General features: G+C 39.6%; 1 protein-coding gene across 2 annotated transcripts in view; it reads left to right on the forward strand.

The window, feature by feature from the left end:
* Positions 1-22,256, forward strand: part of emb (exportin-1 emb) — a 203,150-nt gene that overhangs the window by 161,552 nt on the left and 19,342 nt on the right. For both annotated transcript variants that reach the window (XM_053783767.2, XM_053783766.2), the window contains exons 15-17: positions 830-1,069; positions 6,877-7,071; positions 20,376-20,628. In XM_053783767.2, the coding sequence (XP_053639742.1) occupies positions 830-1,069; positions 6,877-7,071; positions 20,376-20,628 (688 nt within the window). The remainder of the gene's footprint in view (positions 1-829; positions 1,070-6,876; positions 7,072-20,375; positions 20,629-22,256) is intronic.

The following is a 22,256-nucleotide window of genomic DNA, read 5'->3' on the forward strand; positions in this document are numbered from 1 at the left end:
ACTCCTTGCGTGCCTGCTACACTCCCTGCATGCCTGCTACACTCCCTGCGTGCCTGCCTTCCTTGAATTCTATCGTGTTTCTCACTTTATTTACCAAAGTAACTTTACTAAGAACTTTCTTTGGGGCCGTGGTGACTTATTTCGCAGTTGCACTCGATCAATAACTGCCAAAAACAATGGATTATAGTGAAATGTTTGGATGATAGAGCAGAAGCTTCCTCACTCGCCTGGAGACACAGGCAGACTTGTGTGTGCGGCTGCCGGCGTGCGAATGTCGCATCCCATACGACCGATAAGTGAAATACCAGCCAATAACCGGAAGCCGAAAAACTGGTCTATAACCGAGTTGGTCGATAACTGAGGGTCCACTGTACATGCCTTCAGTGCCACTCTAAACCACTTTTATAAAACTTTGACTTTTTCATTAAAGTTAGGCTTGAATAGATATATTCTTTTTCACTACAGCTTGGTCTGATGGTGTCTGAAAAGATATTATACCATTTATATAACTAGATAACTATATTATGTGCAGTTGATGTGCCAGTGTTATGTTTTCATAATGTTCTTAAAATTTTTGCCTTTCTGCCCATGCATTTGTATTTATCTTCTTGCTTCATTATATCTACAACAAGTTTTTTTTTTTTTTTCTCCTGTGGCAAGAGTAATTATATCCTTGATAAGACATAAGACCTTACTCTTACAATTATTTTTTGGTTTAAATGTTTTGTCATTGCATTTCATTACAATTTCACTTCTTAACTGTTAGTTTTTTATTTAAATTGATATTCTTAACTGTTACAATTTATTTTATATAGATTGATATTTTCAGCTTGGGCGCATCTATCTTGACATGCTGAACGTTTACAAGGTTATGAGTGAAAATATTAGTGCAGCTATTGCCCTAAATGGTGAAGTAGTAACGAAACAACCTCTCATTAAATCTATGCGTGTTGTTAAGAAAGAGACACTGAAGCTCATCTCAGGATGGGTGTCACGCTCAGATGATTATACGTTAGTTTTGGACAACTTTATTCCTCCTCTACTAGAAGCAGTTCTAATGGATTATCAGGTATGTTTTACAGTGTTTAGTTTTTTCTTTCTTTGTTACTTGAATAAATAAATTTATTTGTTTTAAGAACAGGATAGACCAACATTCAGCAACCATCAATAGTACATTTGTATACAGTCTGTTACATATATTCACGAAGCTTTTAATCTGTAGAATTTAGTTGATCTTTTGTTAATGGAAGAGTCAAACTGATATAAAGCAATGTTTAAACTGATCAAAAAAAAAATTGTCTTTTTTTTTATTACCAGTGGTTTAAGCAATTTTTAGGCTCCATCACCACTGAAGCTAGAACTCGGACTGCTTAATTTTAAAGCCATAACTGAGTACATATATATACACCCTACTGTATGATATGGTTAATTTCATAAAGGAACAGCTTTGAATTCATGCATCCAGAAGAAAAATCAACTCCCCTGTGTTTTAAATTTATATGTTATTTCCTTCATCTGTTTACGTGTGGTATGTCGCCTTTCTTTTAACTTAATGTAATAGTTACTTATTGTTTATGAACAGTAGCCAAATATTGTGTTTATTAGTAATAAAAATTTATAACAAAATTTATTTAAGAAGGGTTAACCAAATTGCAGATATATAAATAAAATTATTTGCCAAAATAAAAAAAAAAAAAAGTACTGTTTTAGCATTGAAAACTGTGGCCTATACTTGAACCTGCACTTGAAAATGAACACACAACATGCATTCTCACCACATTTGTGTAAGAGACAAAATGAGGAGAGGAGGGGAATGAAGATGGTGGTTGGCACTAACTAGGAAGAATAATGGATGGCCTAAAGCCCCAACTGAGAGAGAAGTTTGAGAGAAAGTTTAATTACTTTCTGAAGGAAATTAGTGATTTGCAGTGAAGCAAGTGATAAAAATAACAGGTAAACAGGGAGAAATGTAGCAGAGGCAAGGGTCCTGAAACTGGAAGAGGAAATGGCAAGGCTTAGAGACTATAGAGGAAGGAACAGTGAGGGAGACTTTGAAAAGCAGTTCAAATTCCACTGGGAGGAAGCAATGGTAGCATGTTACAATGTCAGGGAAGAGGTTGCAGAACAGATAAACAAGGCTGATTTAACAGAAAACAGAGCCCTAAAAGTGGAAGAGTTTGTAAGAGAACTGAAGGAGACCATGAAGGAAGTGGGGGCAGAAATAGTGAAAAGAGGTGAGGAAGCCAGGGGGTTCAATGAAGGAAAAATTACTGGCATTAATGAACTCTAAAGATGGGTGACTAAGGTCATAAGAGAGTCAACAGAGGAAATTGTAAAAATAGAGAACACTGGAAGGAGGAGATAGGGGAGGAAGAGAGAGAGTGAGGTTATTGATCGTGGACTCCAGGAGGCTGAAGGTGGCCTAGGTTGTAGGAGATAAGATTAGGTGTAGAAGAATACTATATCACTCATAGAGTGCACAGGGGGGAAGGTGATAGAAAAGATTGTGAATTATCAGAGGGTCGGTAGATTCTCGTGGTAAGCACTGCCCTATCAAATTAACCTTTTGGTCTCTTGTAGCTTTGAGGGCAATGTGATGTGAATATTATGCAGAGAATTCATAGCTTGGAGATTAGGAGGAGGTGCAGGGTTTCTACAAGTATTATCCAGAGGGCTGAAGAGGGGTTGTTGAGGTGGTTCTCACATCTAGAGAGGATGGAACAAAGTCTGTTGCAGAGGGAAGACGGGGTAGGGGTCATCCAGGACTGGTTGGAGGGAGGAGGTACAGGGGGGTTTGTGTGTGAGGGGCTTAGATATCCAGGAAGTATGTTAGTTAGGAGTGAGTGGAGGCAAGTTGCTTTAATATCCTGACGTGCCAGACATCCAGGAAGCATGGTAGATAGGAGTGAGTGGGGCAAGTTTTTATGTACTGTTGGAATGTGAGGAAGGTAGCATTTAAGAATTGAAACTGGTTAGCTGGACTTGAATTCTGGAGGTGGAAGTACAGTACCTTCACTCTGAAGGATGGGTGGTGGTATTTGCAGTTTTGAACTAGTATCTGTGCCCCAGAGAAGACAGTGATGGTGAAAGTGGTTTTTTTTGGGGGGGTGTCCTATCTCGGTGGGACACGGCCAGTCTTAAAAAAAAAAAAAAAAAGCTTGAGACAAGATAATACGACAGTGTGCCTAAACACCTTGCAACAGTACAGCCATGTACACCTAAATCGGAACAGAACGAAGACGGATAAGGAACAGCTAAGGGAGTATGTGAAAATCCATCATGAAAGGGGAAGAGCTGCCGCTGAGGGGTCAAGAGGTACAGTACCCTAACTCGGGATACTCCTCTAGGTGCAACCTCAGCCCCTTTGCCAGCTGGATCAACTGTGCTAGTCCCCACCTTTCCAGCATCGCCACCAACACTGACTGTCTGTCGTCAGAGAAAAACCTAGGAATCTGTGCCTGAAAAAGCATATAAAGCTGGAAGGGAAGGGGGACAAGAGAGAGTGTAAAAATTATAGAGGAATAAGTTTACTGAGTATACCAGGTAAAATGTATGGTAGGGTTATTATTGAAAGAATTAGAGGTAAGACAGAGAGCAAGGAGGCTTTAGAATGGGTAGATCAAGTGTTTACATTGAAGCATATTTGTGAACAGTATTTAGATGAAGATAGGGAAGTTTTCGTTGCATTTATAGATTTAGAAAAGTCATATGATATGAAAGTTGAAAGTGAACATAGAAAAGAGTAAGGTGATGAGGGTATCAAATGATTTAGATAAAGAAAAATTGGATATCAAATTGGGGAGGAGGAGTATGGAAGAAGTGAATGTTTTCAGATACTTGGGAGTTGACGTGTCGGCGGATGGATTTATGAAGGATGAGGTTAATCATAGAATTGATGAGGGAAAAAAGGTGAGTAGTGCATTGAGGTATATGTGGAGTCAAAAAAACTTTATCTATGGAGGCAAAGAAGGAATGTATGAAAGTATAGTAGTACCAACACTCTTATATGGGTGTGAAGCTTGGATGGTAAATGCAGCAGCGAGGAAATGGTTGGAGGCAGTGGAGATGTCCTGTCTAAGGGCAATGTGTGGTGTAAATATTATGCAGAAAATTCGGAGTGTGGAAATTAGGAAAAGGTGTGGAGTAATAAAAGTATTAGTCAGAGGGCTGAAGAGGGGTTGTTGAGGTGGTTTGGTCATTTAGAGAGAATGGATCAAAGTAGAATGACATGGAAAGCATATAAATCTATAGGGGAAGGAAGGCGAGGTAGGGGTTGTCCTCGAAAGGGTTGGAGAGAGGGGGTAAAGGAGGTTTTGTGAGCAAGGGGCTTGGACTTCCAGCAAGCGTGCGTGAGCGTGTTAGATAGGAGTGAATGGAGATGAATGGTACTTGAGACCTGACGATCTGTTGGAGTGTGAGCAGGGTAATATTTAGTGAAGGGATTCATGGAAACCGGTTATTTTCATATAGTCGGACTTGAGTCCTGGAAATGGGAAGTACAATGCCTGCACTTTAAAGGAGGGGTTTGGGATTTTGGCAGTTTGGAGGGATATGTTGTGTATCTTTATACGTATATGCTTCTAAACTGTTGTATTCTGAGCACCTCTGCAAAAACAGTGATTGTATGAGTGTGGTGAAAATGTTGAATGATGATGAAAGCATTTTCTTTTTGGGGATTTTCTTTCTTTTTTGGGTCACCCTGCCTCGGTGGGAGACGGCCGACTTGTTGAAAAAAATAAAAATATGATAGAGTGGATAGGGGAGCAATGTGGCAGATGTTGCAAGTGTATGGAATAGGTAGTAAGTTACTAAATGCTGTAAAGAATTTTTATGAGGATAATGAGGCTCAGGTTAGGGGGTGTAAGGAGGAGGGAGATTACTTCCCTGTAAAACTAGGTCTTAGACAGGGATGTGTAATGTCACCATGGTTGTTTAACATATTTATAGATGGATTTTAAAAGAAGTAAATGCTAGGGTGTTGGGGAGAGGGGTGGGATTAAATTATGGGGAATCAAATACAAAATGGGAGTTGACACAGTTACTTTTTGCTGATGATACTGTGCTTTTGGGGGATTCTAAAGAAAAGTTGCAAAGGTTAATGGACGAGTTTGGGAGGGTGTGTAAAGGTAGAAAGTTGAAAGTGAACATAGATGAGAGTAAGTTGATGAGGGCATCAAACGATTTAGATAAAGAAAAATTAGACATCACATTGGAGGGAGTGAGTATGGAAGAAGTGAATGTTTTCAGGCATTTGGGAGTTGACTTGTCTGTGGCTGGGGTTTATCAAGTACATGTATATGGTAAACCATGGAATTGATGAAGGAGAAAAGATAAGTGGCGCATTGAGGTATCTGTGGAGACAAAGAACATTATCCATGGAGGCAAAGAGGGAAATGTACAAGAGTATAGTGTATAGCATGATGCATGGGTTGTAAATGTTGCAGCGAGGAGGCGGCTGGAGGCAGTGGAGATGTCATGTCTAAGGTCAGTGTATGGCGTAAATATTATGCAGAGAATTTGTAGTGTGGAAATTAGGGGTAGGCTTGGAGTTACAAAAAGTATTAGTCAGATGGCTGAAGAGGAGCTGTTGAGGTGGTTTGGTCATTTAGAGAGAAATGAACAAAGTAGAATGACTTGGAGAGTGTATAAATCTATTGGGGAAGAGGGCTGAAGTGGAAGAGGGGTTGTTGAGGTGGTTTGGTCATTTAGAGAAAATGGATCAAAGTAGAATTATTTGGAGAGCGTATAAATCTGTAGGGGAAGGAAGGAGGGGTAGAGATCGTCCTCGAAAAGGTTGGAGGGAGATGGTAAAGGAGGTTTGTGGACTTTGGGATTGGATTTCCAGCAAGCGTGTGTGAGAATGTTAGATAGGAATGAATGGAGACGAATGGTTTTTGGGACCTGACCAGCTGTTAGAGTGTGAGCATGGTAATATTTTGTGAAGGGATTCAGGGAAACTAGTTAGCCAGACATGAGTCCTGGAAGTGGGAAGTACAATGCCTGCACTTTAAAGGAGGGGTTTGGGATATTGACAGTTTGGAGAGATGTTTAAAGTGTCGTATCTGAGCACCTCTGCAAAGACAGTGATTATGAGTGATGGTGAAAGTGTTGAATAATGATGAAAGTCTTTTCTTTCTTTTTGGGTCACCCTGCCTCGCTCGGTGGGAAGCGGCCGACGTGTTAAAAAAAAATAACTGGAGAAGGTTCCCAATTATGCAATAAGCTTGTTCCTGAGCTAAGAAGCATGAGCTACAAGGAGAGGCTAATTGTAGTACAGAAACACAAAATACTTGAGGGAATTGATAAGGTAGACAGGGAGAGGTGAGACTGGGAGCTCAAGAACTCTGCTAGATGTTGAGATCACAGATAAGCTACAGGAATGTTAGGAGGTATTTATTCAGTCTCAAGAGTGGTTGGGAAATAGCATGATCTTGAAGTGGTGGAGGCAGGTTCCATACATAGTTTTAAGTGCAGGAATGATGGGCTAGATAGGCCAAGAGGAAGTGAACCTAGAGAGAGTCTTGAGGTGGGGCCAGGTTCTGAGAATTGTTCTCTGCAACCACAAATGTGAGAATACAAATAGGTGAGTACACTTTACATATATAAGTTAGCAGTGGTAGAACTCAGGTATGTTATTGTCACTAAATTTTTTTTTTATTGACTGAATTTTCCATTTAAGAAATCTTTATGGATTGTATTCCAAATCCTGTGTACGATGCTAGCTCTGAGAACGTATATTATGTACTAATATTGTTCTTATTTTTTAACTTAACAAATAAAAATATTTATTATTCATTGTGTGTGCATATTTATCATGTATCTTCATTTTAAGGCTTATACACGTATGTGATCTAACGACACTCCTGGTTGTTTCAGAGAACCGGTGTTCCCTCAGCACGTGAACCTGAAGTTTTGTCCACTATGGCTACCATTGTAAATAAGCTTGAGTCACATATCACCCAGCAGGTGCCCAAAATATTTGATGCAGTTTTTGAATGTACTCTGTCAATGATCAACAAAGACTTTGAAGAGTTCCCCGAACACAGAACAAATTTCTTCCTACTTCTTCAAGTAAGTTTCTTTATTTATTTTTTTTTATTATACAAGTCGGCCATCTCCCACCGAGGCAGGGTGACCCAGAAAGAAAGAAAATCCTCAAAAAGAAAATACTTTCATCATCATTTAACACTTTCACCTCACTCATACATCATCACTCTTTTTGCAGAGGTGCTCAGAATACAACACTTTAGAAGCATATACGTATAAAGATACAAAACATATCCCTCCAGACTGCCAATATCCCAAACCCCTCCTTTAAAGTGCAGGCATTGTACTTCCCATTTCCAGGACTCAAGTCCAGCTATATAAAAACAACCGGTTTCCTTGAATCCCTTCACTAAATATTACTCTGCTCACACTCCAATAGTTCGTCAGGTCCCAAATACCATTCATTCCTAACACGCTCACACATGCTTGCTGGAAGTCCAAGCCCCTCCCCCACAAAACCTCTTTTACCCCTTCCTCCAACCTTTTCGAGGAAGACCCCTACCCTGCCTTCCTTACCCTACAGATTTATACGCGCTCCATGTCATTCTACTTTGATCCATTCTCTCTAAATGACCAAATCACCTCAGCAACCCATCTTCAGCCCTCTGACTAATACTTTTATTAACTCCACACCTTCTCCTAATTTCCACACTCCGAATTTTCTGCATAATATTTACACCACACTTAGACAGGTCATCTCCACTGCCTCCAACCGTCTCCTCGCTGCAGCATTTACAACCCAAGCTTCACACTCATATAAGAGTGTTGTTACCACTATACTTTCATACATTCCCTTCTTTGCCTCCATAGATGATGTTTTTTGTCTCCACATATACCTCATCGCACCACTCAACTTTTTTCCTTCATCAATTCAGTCATTAACCTCATCCTTCATAAATCCATCCGCTGACACGTCAACTCCCAAATATCTGAAAACATTCACTTCTTCCATACTTCTCTCCAATTTGATATCCAATTTTTCTTTATCTAAATCATTTGATTCTCTCATCACCTTACTCTTTTCTGTGTTCACTTTCAACTTTCTACCTTTACACACACTCCCAAACTCGTCCACTAACCTTTGCAATTTTTCTTTAGAATCTCCCATAAGCACAGTATTGTCAGCAAAAAGTAACTGTGTCACTTCTCATTTTGTATTTGATTCCCCATGATTTAATCCTGCCCCTCTCCTGAACACCCTAGCATTTACTTCTTTTACAACCCCATCTATAAATATATTAAACAACCATGGTGACATTACACATGTGTAAAGGTAGAAAGTTGAAAGTGAACATAGAAAAGGTTAAGGTGACGAGGTTATCAAAAATTGGATATGAAATTGGAGAGGAGAAGTATGGAAGAAGTGAATGTTTTCAGATATTTGGGAGTTGATGTGTCAGCAGATGGATTTATGAAGGATGAGGTTAACCGTAGAATTAATGAAGGAAAAAAGGTGAGTGGTGCATCGAGGTATATGTGGAGACAGAAAACATTATCTATGGAGGCAAAGAAGGGAATGTATGAAAGTATAGTGGTACCAACAATTTTATATGGGTGTGAAGCTTGGGTTGTAAATTCTACAGTGAGGAGGTGGTGAAGATGTCCTGTCTAAGGGCAATGTATGGTGTAAATATTATGCAGAGAATTCGGAGTGTGGAAATTAGGAGGTGTGGAGTTAAAAGTATTAGTCAGAGGGCTGAAGAGGGGTTGTTGAGGTGGTTTGGTCATTTAGAGAGAATGGATCAAAGTAAAATGACATAGAGAGCGTATAAATCTGTACGGGAAGGAAGGAGGGATAGGGGTCGTCCTTGAAAAGGTTGGATGGAGAGGGTAAATGAGGTTTTGTGGGCGAGGGGCTTGGACTTCCAGCAAGCATGCATGAGCGTGTTAGGAGTGAATGGAGACGAATGGTATTTGGGACTTGACGAGCTGTTGGAGTGTGAGCAGGGTAATATTTAGTGAAGGGATTCAGGGAAACCGGTTATTTTTATATAGCCGGACTTGAGTCCTGGAAATGGGAAGTACAATCCCTGCATTTTAAAGGAGGGTTTGGGATATTGGCCGTTTATAGATATGTTGTACAGTGGAACCTCTACTTGCGAGTTTAATCCGTTCCATGACCTTGCTCGCAACTGGATTTGCTCGTTTGCAGAATCAATTTTCCTCATTTAAATTAATTGAAATGCAATTAATCCGTTCCAATGGAATTCTGTACTTCAATAATTTCACTAATATCAACTCTACGGCTTATTTATCTATCTCACTTCATCTTATATGACATAATAAACAATATAAATAACATAGAAACCTGATATATACTCTAAAATAAATAAAATATATCATTCGTGTAGTGGTATGGGCGGTGTCGGCTGTGGACGAGAGTTTGTCTGGAGATCAGGCAAAATTCTTCACGAATAATTTCGCTAATATCATCTATACTGGAGTTTACCTGGAGAGAGTTCCGGGGGTCAACGCCCCCGTGGCCCGGTCTGACCAGGCCTCCTGGTGGATCAGAGCCTGATCAACCAGGCTGTTGCTTCTGGCTGCACGCAAACCAACATACGAGCCACAGCCCGGCTGGTCAGGAACCAACTTTAGGTGCTTGTCCAGTGCCAGCTTGAAGACTGCCAGGGGTCTGTTGGTAATCCCCCTTATATGTGCTGGGAGGCAGTTGAACAGTTTCGGGCCCCTGACACTTATTGTATGGTCTCTTAAAGTGCTAGTGACACCCTTGCTTTTCATTGGGGGATGTTGCATCGTCTGCCAAGTCTTTTGCTTTCGTAGTGAGTGATTTTCGTGTGTAAGTTCGGTACTAGTCCCTCTAGGATTTTCCAGGTGTATATAATCATATCTCCCGCCTGCATTTCAGGGAATACAGTTTTAGGAACCTCAAGCGCTCCCAGTAGTTGAGGTGTTTTATCTCCGTTATGCGCGCCGTGAAGGTTCGCTGTACATTTTCTAGGTCAGCAATTTCACCTGCCTTGAAAGGTGCTGTTAGTGTGCAGCAATATTCCAGCCTAGATAGAACAAGTGACCTGAAGAGTGTCATCATGGGCTTGGCCTCCCTAGTTTTGAAGGTTCTCATTATCCATCCTGTCATTTTTCTAGCAGATGCGATTGATACAATGTTATGGTCCTTTAGGTGAGATCCTCCGACATGATCACTCCCAGGTCTTTGACGTTGGTGTTTCGCTCTATTTTGTGTCCAGAATTTGTTTTGTACTCTGATGAAGATTTAATTTCCTCGTGTTTACCATATCTGAGTAATTGAAATTTCTCATCGTTGAACTTCATATTGTTTTCTGCAGCCCACTGAAAGATTTGGTTGATGTCCGCTTGGAGCCTTGCAGTGTCTGCAATGGAAGACACTGTCATGCAGATTCGGGTGTCATCTGCAAAGGAAGACACGGTGCTGTGGCTGACATCCTTGTCTATGTCGGATATGAGGATGAGGAACAAGATGGGAGCGAGTACTGTGCCTTGTGGAACAGAGCTTTTCACCGTAGCTGCCTCGGACTTTACTCTGTTGACGACTACTCTCTGTGTTCTGTTAGTGAGGAAATTATAGATCCATCGACCGACTTTTCCTGTTATTCCTTTAGCACGCATTTTGTGCGCTATTACGCCATGGTCACACTTGTCGAAGGCTTTTGCAAAGTCTGTATATATTACATCTGCATTCTTTTTGTCTTCTACTGCATTTAGGACCTTGTCGTAGTGATCCAATAGTTGAGACAGACAGGAGCGACCTGTTCTAAACCCATGTTGCCCTGGGTTGTGTAACTGATGGGTTTCTAGATGGGTGGTGATCTTGCTTCTTAGGACCCTTTCAAAGATTTTTATGATATGGGATGTTAGTGCTATCGGTCTGTAGTTCTTTGCTGTTGCTTTACTGCCCCCTTTGTGGAGTGGGGCTATGTCTGTTGTTTTTAGTAACTGTGGGACGACCCCCGTGTCCATGCCTATCACAGTTCATCTAGTATGACATAACAAACAATATGAATAACATAGAAACATGATATATACTCTAGAATGAATAAAATATGTCATTCATGTAGTGGTATGGGTGGTGTCGGCGGTGGACAAATTTGTCTGGACACCGGGCAAAATTCTTCATGAATAATTTCGCTAATGTCATCTATACGGCTTATTTATATATCACAGTTCATCTAATATGACATAACAGACAATATAAATAACATAGAAACACGATATATACTCTAGAATGAATAAAATATGTCATTATGTAACAGGTGGAGGCGGCCACAACCGCTCCCTCTTTGTTGTGGTAAACACTGCCATCTAGTGATGGCTGCATGTTGGAATAGACATTTGTTTACACTGAAACAGCCAAGCAATGGACCATTTCTCCTAGGTTGAGCTCAATTTCAAGGCACTTTTCGTCATGAAAGCAATCAAAATCATATCTATTTCTGTAATAAATCTTCCATTCTATCGAATGAGACCAAAAAACGAGAATACAACCATAAAAACCATACGAAAATACCACTAAGGGGTGGCTAATTGCTGAGAAGTGAGTTCCATTATTTATGCTTAGATTTCTTTCATTATTATTATGATTATTATTATTATTATCATTATTATTATATAAATAATATGTAATTTTTATTCACACAAAAAATATAAGATTTACTGTGACGTCATTTGTTTACACTGAAACAGCCAAGCAATGGACCATTTCTCCTAGATTGAGCTCTATTTCAAGATACTTTTCGTCATGAAAGCAATCAAAATCGTATCTATATCTGTAATTTATCTTCCATTCTATCAAATGAGACCAAAAAAACGAGAATAAAACCATAAAAGCCATTCAAAATTACCACTAAGGGGTGGCTAATTGCTGAGAAGTGAACTCCATTATTTATGCTTAGATTTCTTTCATTTTTGGTGTGCATTAAGAAGCATCTTTCCATCATACATTGCCCAAGTTTCAATAAGATAGTCCAACAAGCAGATGAGATACAATTCCCGAGATCAAGAGCAAGAGCCCCTCACCAGTGTCAAGGAACTAGCCTTGAGCTCTGCTCGCTTGTGGAAATTTTGCTCGCGTATGGAAGCAAAAATTCGACCCATCAACTGCTCGTATTTGGAAAAACTCGCACGTGGACACGCTAGCAAGTAGAGGTTCCACTGTATATCTTTATATGTATATGCTTCTAAACTGTTATAGGTAGTAGGTTGGTAGACAGCAACCACCCCGGGAGGTACTACCGTCCTGCCAAGTGAGTGTAAAACGAAGCCTGTGATTGTTTTACATGATGGTAGGATTGCTGGTGTCCTTTTTTCTGTCTCATGAACATGCAAGATTTCAGGTACGTCTTGCTACTTCTACTTACACTTAGGTCACACTACACATACATGTACAAGCACATATATACACACCCCTCTGGGTTTTCTTCTATTTTCTTTCTAGTTCTTATTCTTGTTTATTTCCTCTTATCTCCATGGGGAAGTGGAACAGAATTCTTCCTCCGTAAGCCATGCGTGTTGTAAGAGGCGACTAAAATGCCGGGAGCAAGGGGCTAGTAACCTCTTCTCCTGTATATATTACTAAATGTAAAAGGAGAAACTTTCGTTTTTCCTTTTGGGCCACCCCGCCTCGGTGGGATACGGCCGGTGTGTTGAAAGAAAGAAGAAAGCTTCTAAACTGTTGTGTTCTGGGCACCTCTGCAAAAACAGTGATTATGTATGAGTGAGGTGAAGGTGTTGAATGTTGAAAGTATTTTCTTTTTTGGGGATTTTCTTTCTTTTTGGGTCACCCTGCCTCGGTGGGAGACGGCCAACTTGTTAAAAAAAGAAAATCATACCTTGTATATTAATTTATCCTCTTTTTCATAAAATATGTGTTACTTATTACCAAACCTCTTTCTGCACATAGCTCAATTAAGGGCTTCACATTTTCATTTACCCCTGGCACCCCAAATTTACCTACTACTCCCTCCACAATATTTTTACCCACTTTATTATTGAAATCCCCAACTACAGTTACTCTCACACTTTGTTCAAAACTCTCCACACATTCAGTCAACATTTCCCAAAATCTCTCTCTCCTCTACACTTCTCTCTTCTCCAGGTGCATAAATGCGTACTATAACCCACTTTTCACATCCAACCTTTACTTTACTCCACATAATCCTTGAATTAATACATTTTACTCTTTTTCCTGCCATAGCTTATCCTTCAACATTATTGCCATTCCTCCTTTATCTCTAACTCTATTCGAAACCCCTAACCTAATCCCATTTATTTCTCTCCACTGAAATTCTCCCACCCCCTTCAGCTTTGTTTCACTTAAAGCCAGGACATCCAGCTTCTTCTCATTCATAACATCCACAATCATCTTTCTTATCATTCGCACAACATCCACGCACATTCAAACATCCCACTTTAACAGTTGTCTTTTTTCTTTTTAGTATGCTATACATTAAAAGGGGTTACTAGCCCATTGCTCCCGGCATTTTAGTTGACTTTTACAACACACACGGCTTACAGAAGAAAGATTCTTATTCCACTTCCCCATGGATATGAAAGGAAAAGTAATAAGAACAAGAGCTATTAAAATAAAATCAAAGAAAACTCAGATGAGTATATATAAATAATTGTGTACATGTAAAAACAGTGATAATGTGCGAGTGTGGTGAAAGTGTTGAATGATGATGAAAGTATTTTCTTTTTGGGGATTTTCTTTCTTTTTTGGGCCACCCTGCCTCGGTGGGAGATGGCCGACTTGTTGAAAAAAAAAAAAAAGTGTATGTGTAATGTGACCTAAGTGTAATTAGAAGTAGCAAGACCTACCTGTAATCTTGCATGTTTATGAGACGGACAAAAGACACCATCAATCCTACCATCATGTAAAACAATTACAGGCTCTCGTTTTACACTCACTTGGTAGGATGGTAGTACCTCCCTGGGTGGTTGCTGTCATGCTTCTAATTTCATTTAGTATAAATAATGTGTAGGACTAAACTTGGCAACATTTTGCAAATTTATTACAGTTAACCCTTTCCTTGACTGTGCCATAGTACTATGCCTTTGAGTTCACTGGCTGTGCTGTAGTACTACATGATGAGCTCAGCTCACTCAGATAAGCTGTGAGTGGTAAATTTGGGCTTAAACATGAGAGAATGGGTCAATATGGTAAGTGTGCACCATAAAAAAAAACCTACAGCAAGCAGTGCATAACAAGGGAAAGAACTGCGACCATGTTTTTGGCTTAAAACAGGAACTTTACGGTGCATTTTTGTATGGTTCTAATGGTTGTATTTGAGTTTTCTTTGTCTCATTGAATAGAATGGAAAATATAACAGAAATAGAGATGATTTTAATTAGTTTTCAGACTGAAAATGTCCTGAAATTGAGCTCAAAATAGTGGAAATGTTCCTGTTTTGCCAATGTTCAAGAGTAAATAAATACATCACTCGTCCAATACATGTCAACTGGTGGGTCTAATATGCGTTCATGAATGCACTTGAGTCCTGGAAATGGGATGTACAATGCCTGCACTTTAAAGGAGGAGTTTGGGATATTGGCAGTTTGGAGGGATATGTTGTGTATCTTTATACGTTGATAAATTAGACACGTGCAACTCTTGGGTATCTTTATTGAGGAAACGTTTCGCCACACAGTGGCTTCATCAGTCCATACAAAGGACTGACAAGATTGATGGACTGACCACATCGACTCAAGGTTGAGGGACTGATTACCTCATTCTCCTCCTGTTCTTCAAGATTCTCCTTTGTATGGACTGATGAAGCCACTTGTGTGGCGAAACGTTTCCTCAATAAAGATACCCAAGAGTTGCACATGTGTCTAATTTATCAACATGTCGGTTCTCTGAACCATTCATCTACAAATCTTTATACGTATATGCTTCTAAACTGTTGTATTCTGAGCACCTCTGCAAAAACAGTGATTATGTGTGAGTGTGATGAAAGTGTTGAATGATGATGAAAGCATTTTCTTTTTGGGGATTTTCTTTCTTTTTTGGGTCACCCTGCCTCAGTGGGAGACGGCCGACTTGTTGAAAAAAAAAAAAAAAGAATGCACTTATATTATTTATACAATTATTACAGTATTGCATAACAGTATATCTTGTATTTTTTTGTGTGAATTAAAAATTAAAATGGAATTCATGTGTAAAGCCTGGAAACGTAACTAATGAACGGAGGAAATGTTAGTTCCAGGAATTCCTGCATTGTTTATTCTAGACCCTATTTTGAAATTTGTGTGAAATTGGCCAAATTACTAAATTCTGATCACTTTATTGGGTAGTTGAATTAGTTGATTGGGCCATTTCTTGTGCTCAGTCAATAAAATGGAAGACATACTAGCAAATTAGCTAAGAATTTGGTCAACTGGAACAGTGTAATTTGCGAAAGTGTAATTTTGTCAGTTTTCGATCAAATTTTGTACTTTGTTTTATTACCTTCAGAAAAAGCTTCTCTACCATTTCATAAAAAAAAAAAAAAATTGAAAATTCTTGGACACTATACACAAGTTTCAGATTGGGAGTTTGGACATAGAAAGGGTTAATGGACTGATCATTATTAATTTAACTGTTCTCTACCAGTTGAGCGATATCATATACATAGGTTAACTTGACACATAGCTCCTCCATGAAAGAATAATTTTTAGGGCAAGGCTGTGAGGTTGGTGAAAGGTTCTTGTTTGACTGAATTTGAGTTTCTTCTTACTTCTTTGGATCAGACCTGATTGCCTCCGATTTCTCATTCCCTCTCATGAGTTAAGGACCTCACCACAAATATAATAATACATGCAGCTTGGTAGTAGGTTGGTAGACAGCATCCATCCAGGGAGGTACTGTTTTCTTGGTAAATGAATGTGAAATGGAAACTTAGAATTGTTTTACACAGTGGTAGAATTACTGTTTCATGCATTTCTTAATAGTTATTTTTCTTGTACAGTGGACCTTCTGTTATCAGCTGTAATCCGTTCCAAAAGGTCGGCCAAAAACCAAAATAATATTTCCCCTTAGAATTAAAGTAAATACAATTAATCCTTTCCAGACAAAAATCTTTGCAAAAAAAAAATTTTTTTTTTTAACAATTATATAAATATTACATACCTTTATTGAAGGCTAATGCTGGCTTCTGGAAGATAGGGAGGAGGAAAGAGGGAGGAGCTTCTGTTTAGAAAGGTAATCCCCCCTCCATAAAGACTTTAGGTAGCAAAGCTTTCTCTGGGGTTACTTCCCTTCTTTGTATTTTAATGCCACTAGGACCAGCTTGAGAGTCACTGGACCCCTGTCTCACAAAATAACTCTCCAGAGTGCTGTTTCTGACATACCTCTAAGATTTTCCTGAAGTGGGACAGGGTTTTGTCACAAAATATGTTGCAGATATGGCTTGTTTCAGCTTTGTCAGGATGGTGGTACTTGACAAAACTTTGCACTTATGTTCTTAATCAATGAAGAAGGCACCTCCTTCACTCCCTCTTCCTCCTCCTTTGAAGCAAGTTCCTCAGCTGCAGTCTGTTGCTGTTCAAATTGAAGCTCTTGCAGCTCTTCAGTGGTTAGCCCTTCCCTGTGGTCCTCCACCAACTCTTCCACATTCTCGCCACTCACCTCCAACCCCAGGGACTTCCCCAGTGCCACAATAGTCACAGGGTTGGCAGGGTCAGCGTCAGCCTCACTCTTCAAAATCCTTCTCTTGGACACAATCTGGCCACAGTTTTCTCCAAGCAGAGTTGAAAGTCCTGGAAGTCACTCCCTCCCAAGCCTTACCTATAAGGCTTATGCAATGGAGGATAGTGAACTGATTCCTCCAGAACTCTCTTAGGGTCAACTGAGTGTCTGAGGTGAGAGTAAGACACATGTGCAACATCTGGGTATCTTTATTGTAGACGTTTCGCCATCCAGTGGCTTTATCAATACAAATTCTAGGACATAACTTGAAGACAGTAGAACTATGTACAGAAGATGAGGTAATCAGTCCCTCAACCTAGGAGTAGGTGCAAACAGCACCATAGTCGTGGAGATTCTGAATCTCCACGACTATGGTGCTGTTTGCACCTACTCCTAGGTTGAGGGACTGATTACCTCATCTTCTGTACATAGTTCTACTGTCTTCAAGTTATGTCCTAGAATTTGTATTGATAAAGCCACTGGATGGCGAAACGTCTACAATAAAGATACCCAGATGTTGCACATGTGTCTTACTCTCATCTTGTCAGTATTATATACCATTCGTACACAACAGTGTCTGAGGTCACTTCAAATTACTTTTGAAACACTGCTTTTGTGTAGTTTTTTGAAGTTAGAAATGACCTGCTGGTCCATGGGCTGGATGAGAAGAGTGGTGTTAGGGGGTATGAACTTCACTTTTATAAAATTGAAGTCCCTAAACACTTGGTCTTCCAAGTCTGGAGGATGTGTAGGATCATTGTTCATTACCAGGAGGCACTTGAATGGCAATTTCTTTTCCAGGAGGTATTTTTTCACACTTGGGCCAAACACATCATTAACCACTCTTTGAAAATTTGCCCTGTGACCCATGCCTTATGATTAGCTTTCCACATCACACAATTGATTCTTCATGACATTGTTTTTCTTTAACACTGGGATTTTCTGAATGATACACAATTAAAGGCTTCACTTTGAAATCCCCACTAGCATTACCACACAACAAAAGAATAAGCCTGTCTTTCATAGGCTTGTGTCCTGGCAGTGCCTTTTCCTCCTGGGTAATGTAGGTACTGTTTGACATTTTCTTCCAAAACAGCCTGTTTCATTACAGTTGAACACTTGTTGGGGTTTGAATCCTTCAGCCTCTGTGTACCCCTGGAATTCCTGCACGAATTTTTCAGCCGCACATTTATCAGAACTTGCAGTCTCACCATGCCTTGCAACATGGTGTATGCCACTACACTTCTTAAATCTATCAAACCATCCTTTGCTGGCTCTAAATTCACAATCTGCAGCACTTGTTCCAGGCATTTTCTTTGCAAGATCCTCATGTAACTGCCTTGCCTTCTCACAAATAATCGACTCCACAGCACTGTCTCCCACTAATTCTTTTTCCTTAATCCACAATAATAATAACTTTTCCATCTCTTCCATTATTGGTGGCCTTTGTTTAGTTAGAAAAGTTACTCTTTTTGCAACATTAGCATCCTTGATTTGTTCTTTCTTTGCCAGGATGGATGTAATTGTTGATTTATTCTTGCTGTACATCCTGGCAAGTTCCACCACTCTCAAACTTTTCTATCACTTCATGCTTAAATTCCATAGTGTTTCTTGCTTTCTTTACCACAGGAACTTTCTTTGGAGCCATGGTTACTTATTTCACAGTTGCACTGCAAAAATAACACACCCTACAATGGGAAATAAGCAAAATGTTTGGATTTATGAGCAGAAGCTTCCTCAGCCACCGAAAGAGACAGCCAAACTGACGCGCAAGCTGCCCCATCCAAATGGCCGATCACTGAATTAATGAGCGATAATCGGGCGCCGAAAAACCGGCCAATCACTGAGTTGGCTGATAACAGAACCAGCCGATAACCGGGGGTCCACTGTATTTCTCTTTATCTCCATGGGGAAGTGGAGGGAATCCTTCCTCACAAGGTTCATTAACAACTCCTTGGCTGGACTGATTCTTGACAAAAACTAGATGTATTTAAGTCACTACAAAGTTGATGTTTGAATGTGTGTGAGTGTAGTATGGATAAGGGAAAATATTAATGTTGGTAGACTTACCGACAATATGTTAGGTAAACGGACACAAGTGCAACTAATGTGACATTTTATTGTGGCAATGCTTTGCTCTCCAGGAGCTTTATCAAGCCATATGGCTTGTTAAAGCTCCTGGAGAGTGAAACATTGTCATAATAAAATGTCACATTAGTTGCACTTGTAGTGCAACTATGGTAGTGAATGAGAAAGAGTATAGGTGTATAAATTTAAGAAATGATTGAACTAGAATCAGGGTGGGATGTGAGAAATGGGTCATAGTATTTTTGCACCTGGGGAAGAGAGGTGCACAGAGGAGAGAGATTTTAGATTTTAAGCGAATGTTTAGGGACTTAAACGAAGTGAGAAAATAATCAGGGGACCTAAATGCTCAGTGGGAAAAACTGTTGTAGAGAGCATACTAGGCAAGTCTGGAGTGCCATGGGCAAATACTAATGGGGCCCTCTAATTGAACTATACAGTGGACCCCCGCATAACGATTACCTCCGAATGCGACCAATTATGTAAGTGTATTTATGTAAGTGCGTTTGTACGTGTATGTTTGGGGGTCTGAAATGGACTAATCTATTTCACAATATTTCTTATGGGAACAAATTCGGTCAGTACTGGCACCTGAACATACTTCTGGAGTGAAAAAATATCGTTAACCGGGGGTCCACTGTATATAGAAAGAGGTTTGGTGATAAGGCAGGAAGGAAAAAAAGGTATAAACAGGTAGTCATCTCCAGATTCGCGGGGGTTACATCCCAAGACCTCCCACGAATTTGTAAAAAACACAAATTCTGGACGCTGTTAAAAAATGTCTATTTTTATAGTTTAAACCCTAAATATGCCCTGGTCAGTAACAAGGGAAGCCTGGTGTAAAGGCTGTGGCTGTGTGTGGCAGGCGGCATGAACTATCACCATTATCTGCCAACATCAGTTTGGAGGGATATGTTGTGTATCTTTATACATATATGCTTCTAAACTGTTGTATTCTGAGCACCCCTGCAAAAACAGTGATAATGTGTGAGTGTGGTGAAAGTATTGAATGATGATGAAAGTATTTTCTTTTTGGGGATTTTCTTTCTTTTTTGGGTCACCCTGCCTCGATGGGAGACGGCCGAATTGTTGAAAACAAAAAATCAGTACAAGTCACATTTACCTAACCAAGTTTTAAAAAACACAAACTTGCCACACCTAGAAACATTTATCTAATATAAAAGCACATAAAAAAAAAGTCTTTAATAAATTGGTGTAGAAATGTGTTGTTGAAAGTTTTTATGTCTGCTATGTCAGAGTGAACCAGATGCTAGCACACACCTGGCCTGTGTCAGCAGCTGGCTTAACCCAGGCAGTAGAAATCCCTTAACAGAAACTTTGTCTAGACTGAGCTGTTTTTTTAAACTCTTATTTCAAGAGCACTCATTCAAATTTGCAGAGGTTTTTAGATTCAAATTTCAGATTTATCATCAGTGAGAAATTTAGAAGCACAATATGAGTTTACTTTATTCACAGATTACAGGTTCAGGAGAACTCTAGGAACTTAACCCTTGTGAATATGGTTTTCGACTGTACTATGATAATATTAGACATCGTTATTTTTTTTTTTTTTTTTCAGGCTGTCAATACACACTGCTTCTCAGCTCTGCTCAATATTCCACCAGCTCAATTCAAGCTTGTGCTGGATTCCATTATATGGGCTTTCAAGCACACCATGCGTAATGTTGCAGATACTGGTTTGCAAATCCTTTATCAGTTATTACAGAATATCTCGGCACATGAACGTGCTGCCAGCAGCTTCTACCAGACGTATTACACGGATATTCTGCAGCATATTTTCTCTGTAGTTACAGACTCTTCACACACTGCTGGTAAGTTAAATCCCTTTTTTTTTTATATTACAGCCGCTCCTCACTTAGCGACGTACTCATTTATTGACGACTCGGACTTGTGACAGGCTCTCTGACCAGTATGCATACCTAAATAATGCATATTAGAGCTGATTTCCTCTATTCTGTTTATTACAATATGCCGTACACTACTGTATAAACATTTAAAAATATACCAGAAATGTTTTAAATGGTGCAAAGGTGACATTAAAACAGTATCAAAGATGGTTTTCACAAACCCACTACCATTATAGTATGTTCCTCACTTAGTGACAAATTCGTTTACTGATGTGGTCTTAGGAACGGAACTCCATCGTTAAGTGAGGAGAAGCTGTGATGAATTTTCATTGTTGTGCAGTAAGTGTTTACTGAAATGCACAAGCAGGATCATTCCTTGTGGTATAACTAGACCTCCTGGATGATAGTTTGGTTAGTAAGGCTGTTAGTGTATGTATCATGGTGTCTGATGTGGGCTCCACAGGCCTGTTGTTCAGCAGTCATTTTTTAAAACGTTCAGCTTCCTCTAAGACAGGACATATTAGTAATTACTCTTTTATCTCTGGAGGGTTAAAAAAATCTTGATTTTTTTATGAAATTGCATTATTGATTGTGGTTTTTTGTTTGTTTTAAGATGACAATGGGTAACAAAATACTTAGGTAATGAAATACTGGATATCAGCTTGGAAGGAAGGGGTAAGGAGGAAGTGAATGTGTTTGGATATTTGGCCTTAACGGCAGATGGGTGAACGAAAGACGAGGTGAACCATAGATTTGATGGGGGGGGGGGAATGAGTGGTGCATTGAAGAATCTGTGGAGACAAAGAACATTATCCATGGAGGCAAAAAGGAGAATGTATGAGAATATAGTGGTATCAACATTCTTAGGTGAAGCATGGATTATGAATGTTGCAGCAAGGAGGGTGGAGGCAGCAGAGATTTTGTCAGAGGACAATGTGTGGTGTAAATATTTGGCAGAGAATATATGGTGTGGAGGTAGGAGGTGCAGGGTTACTAAAAACTTTATCCAGAGGGTTGAGGAGGGGTTGTTCAGGTGATTTGGATATTTAGAGAGGATGGAGCAAAAACTTGAAGGGTATATAAATCTATAGTGGAGGGAAGGCACAGTAGGGGTCATCATAGGAAAGATTCAGGAAGAGGGTAGAGGAGGTTTGCATGTGAGGGGCTTGGATATTCAGCATTGTGTATGTGTTAGATGCGAGTGAGTGGAGGCAAGTGGATTTTGACTTTACACTACGTGAGTGGGAGATCCAGTATGCTGAAAAAAAAAAAAAAAAAAAAACACTGTCATGCTGTAATATCATGCTTTATTTGTGCCCATAACATCTGTATGCCCTTTAAAATTATTGTACAATACTTGAATTATGACTTTAAAAGAAAAATCATTTTATTTTTATTTTTTAGGTGTCATGGAGGTATCCCAATTTTTAATTAGTTGCTTACTCCACCCATCACATTTTCACATATAGCTGGGTGGTGAATGTTGCAACAAGGAGAAGGCTGGAGGCAGTGGAGATGTCATGTCTGAGGGCAGTGTGTGGTGTGAATATAATGCAGAGAATTCGTAGTTTGGAGATTAGGAGACGGTGCGG

This window comes from Cherax quadricarinatus, chromosome 33, assembly GCF_038502225.1.
Source record: "Cherax quadricarinatus isolate ZL_2023a chromosome 33, ASM3850222v1, whole genome shotgun sequence".
Taxonomy (NCBI): Eukaryota; Metazoa; Arthropoda; class Malacostraca; order Decapoda; family Parastacidae; genus Cherax; species Cherax quadricarinatus.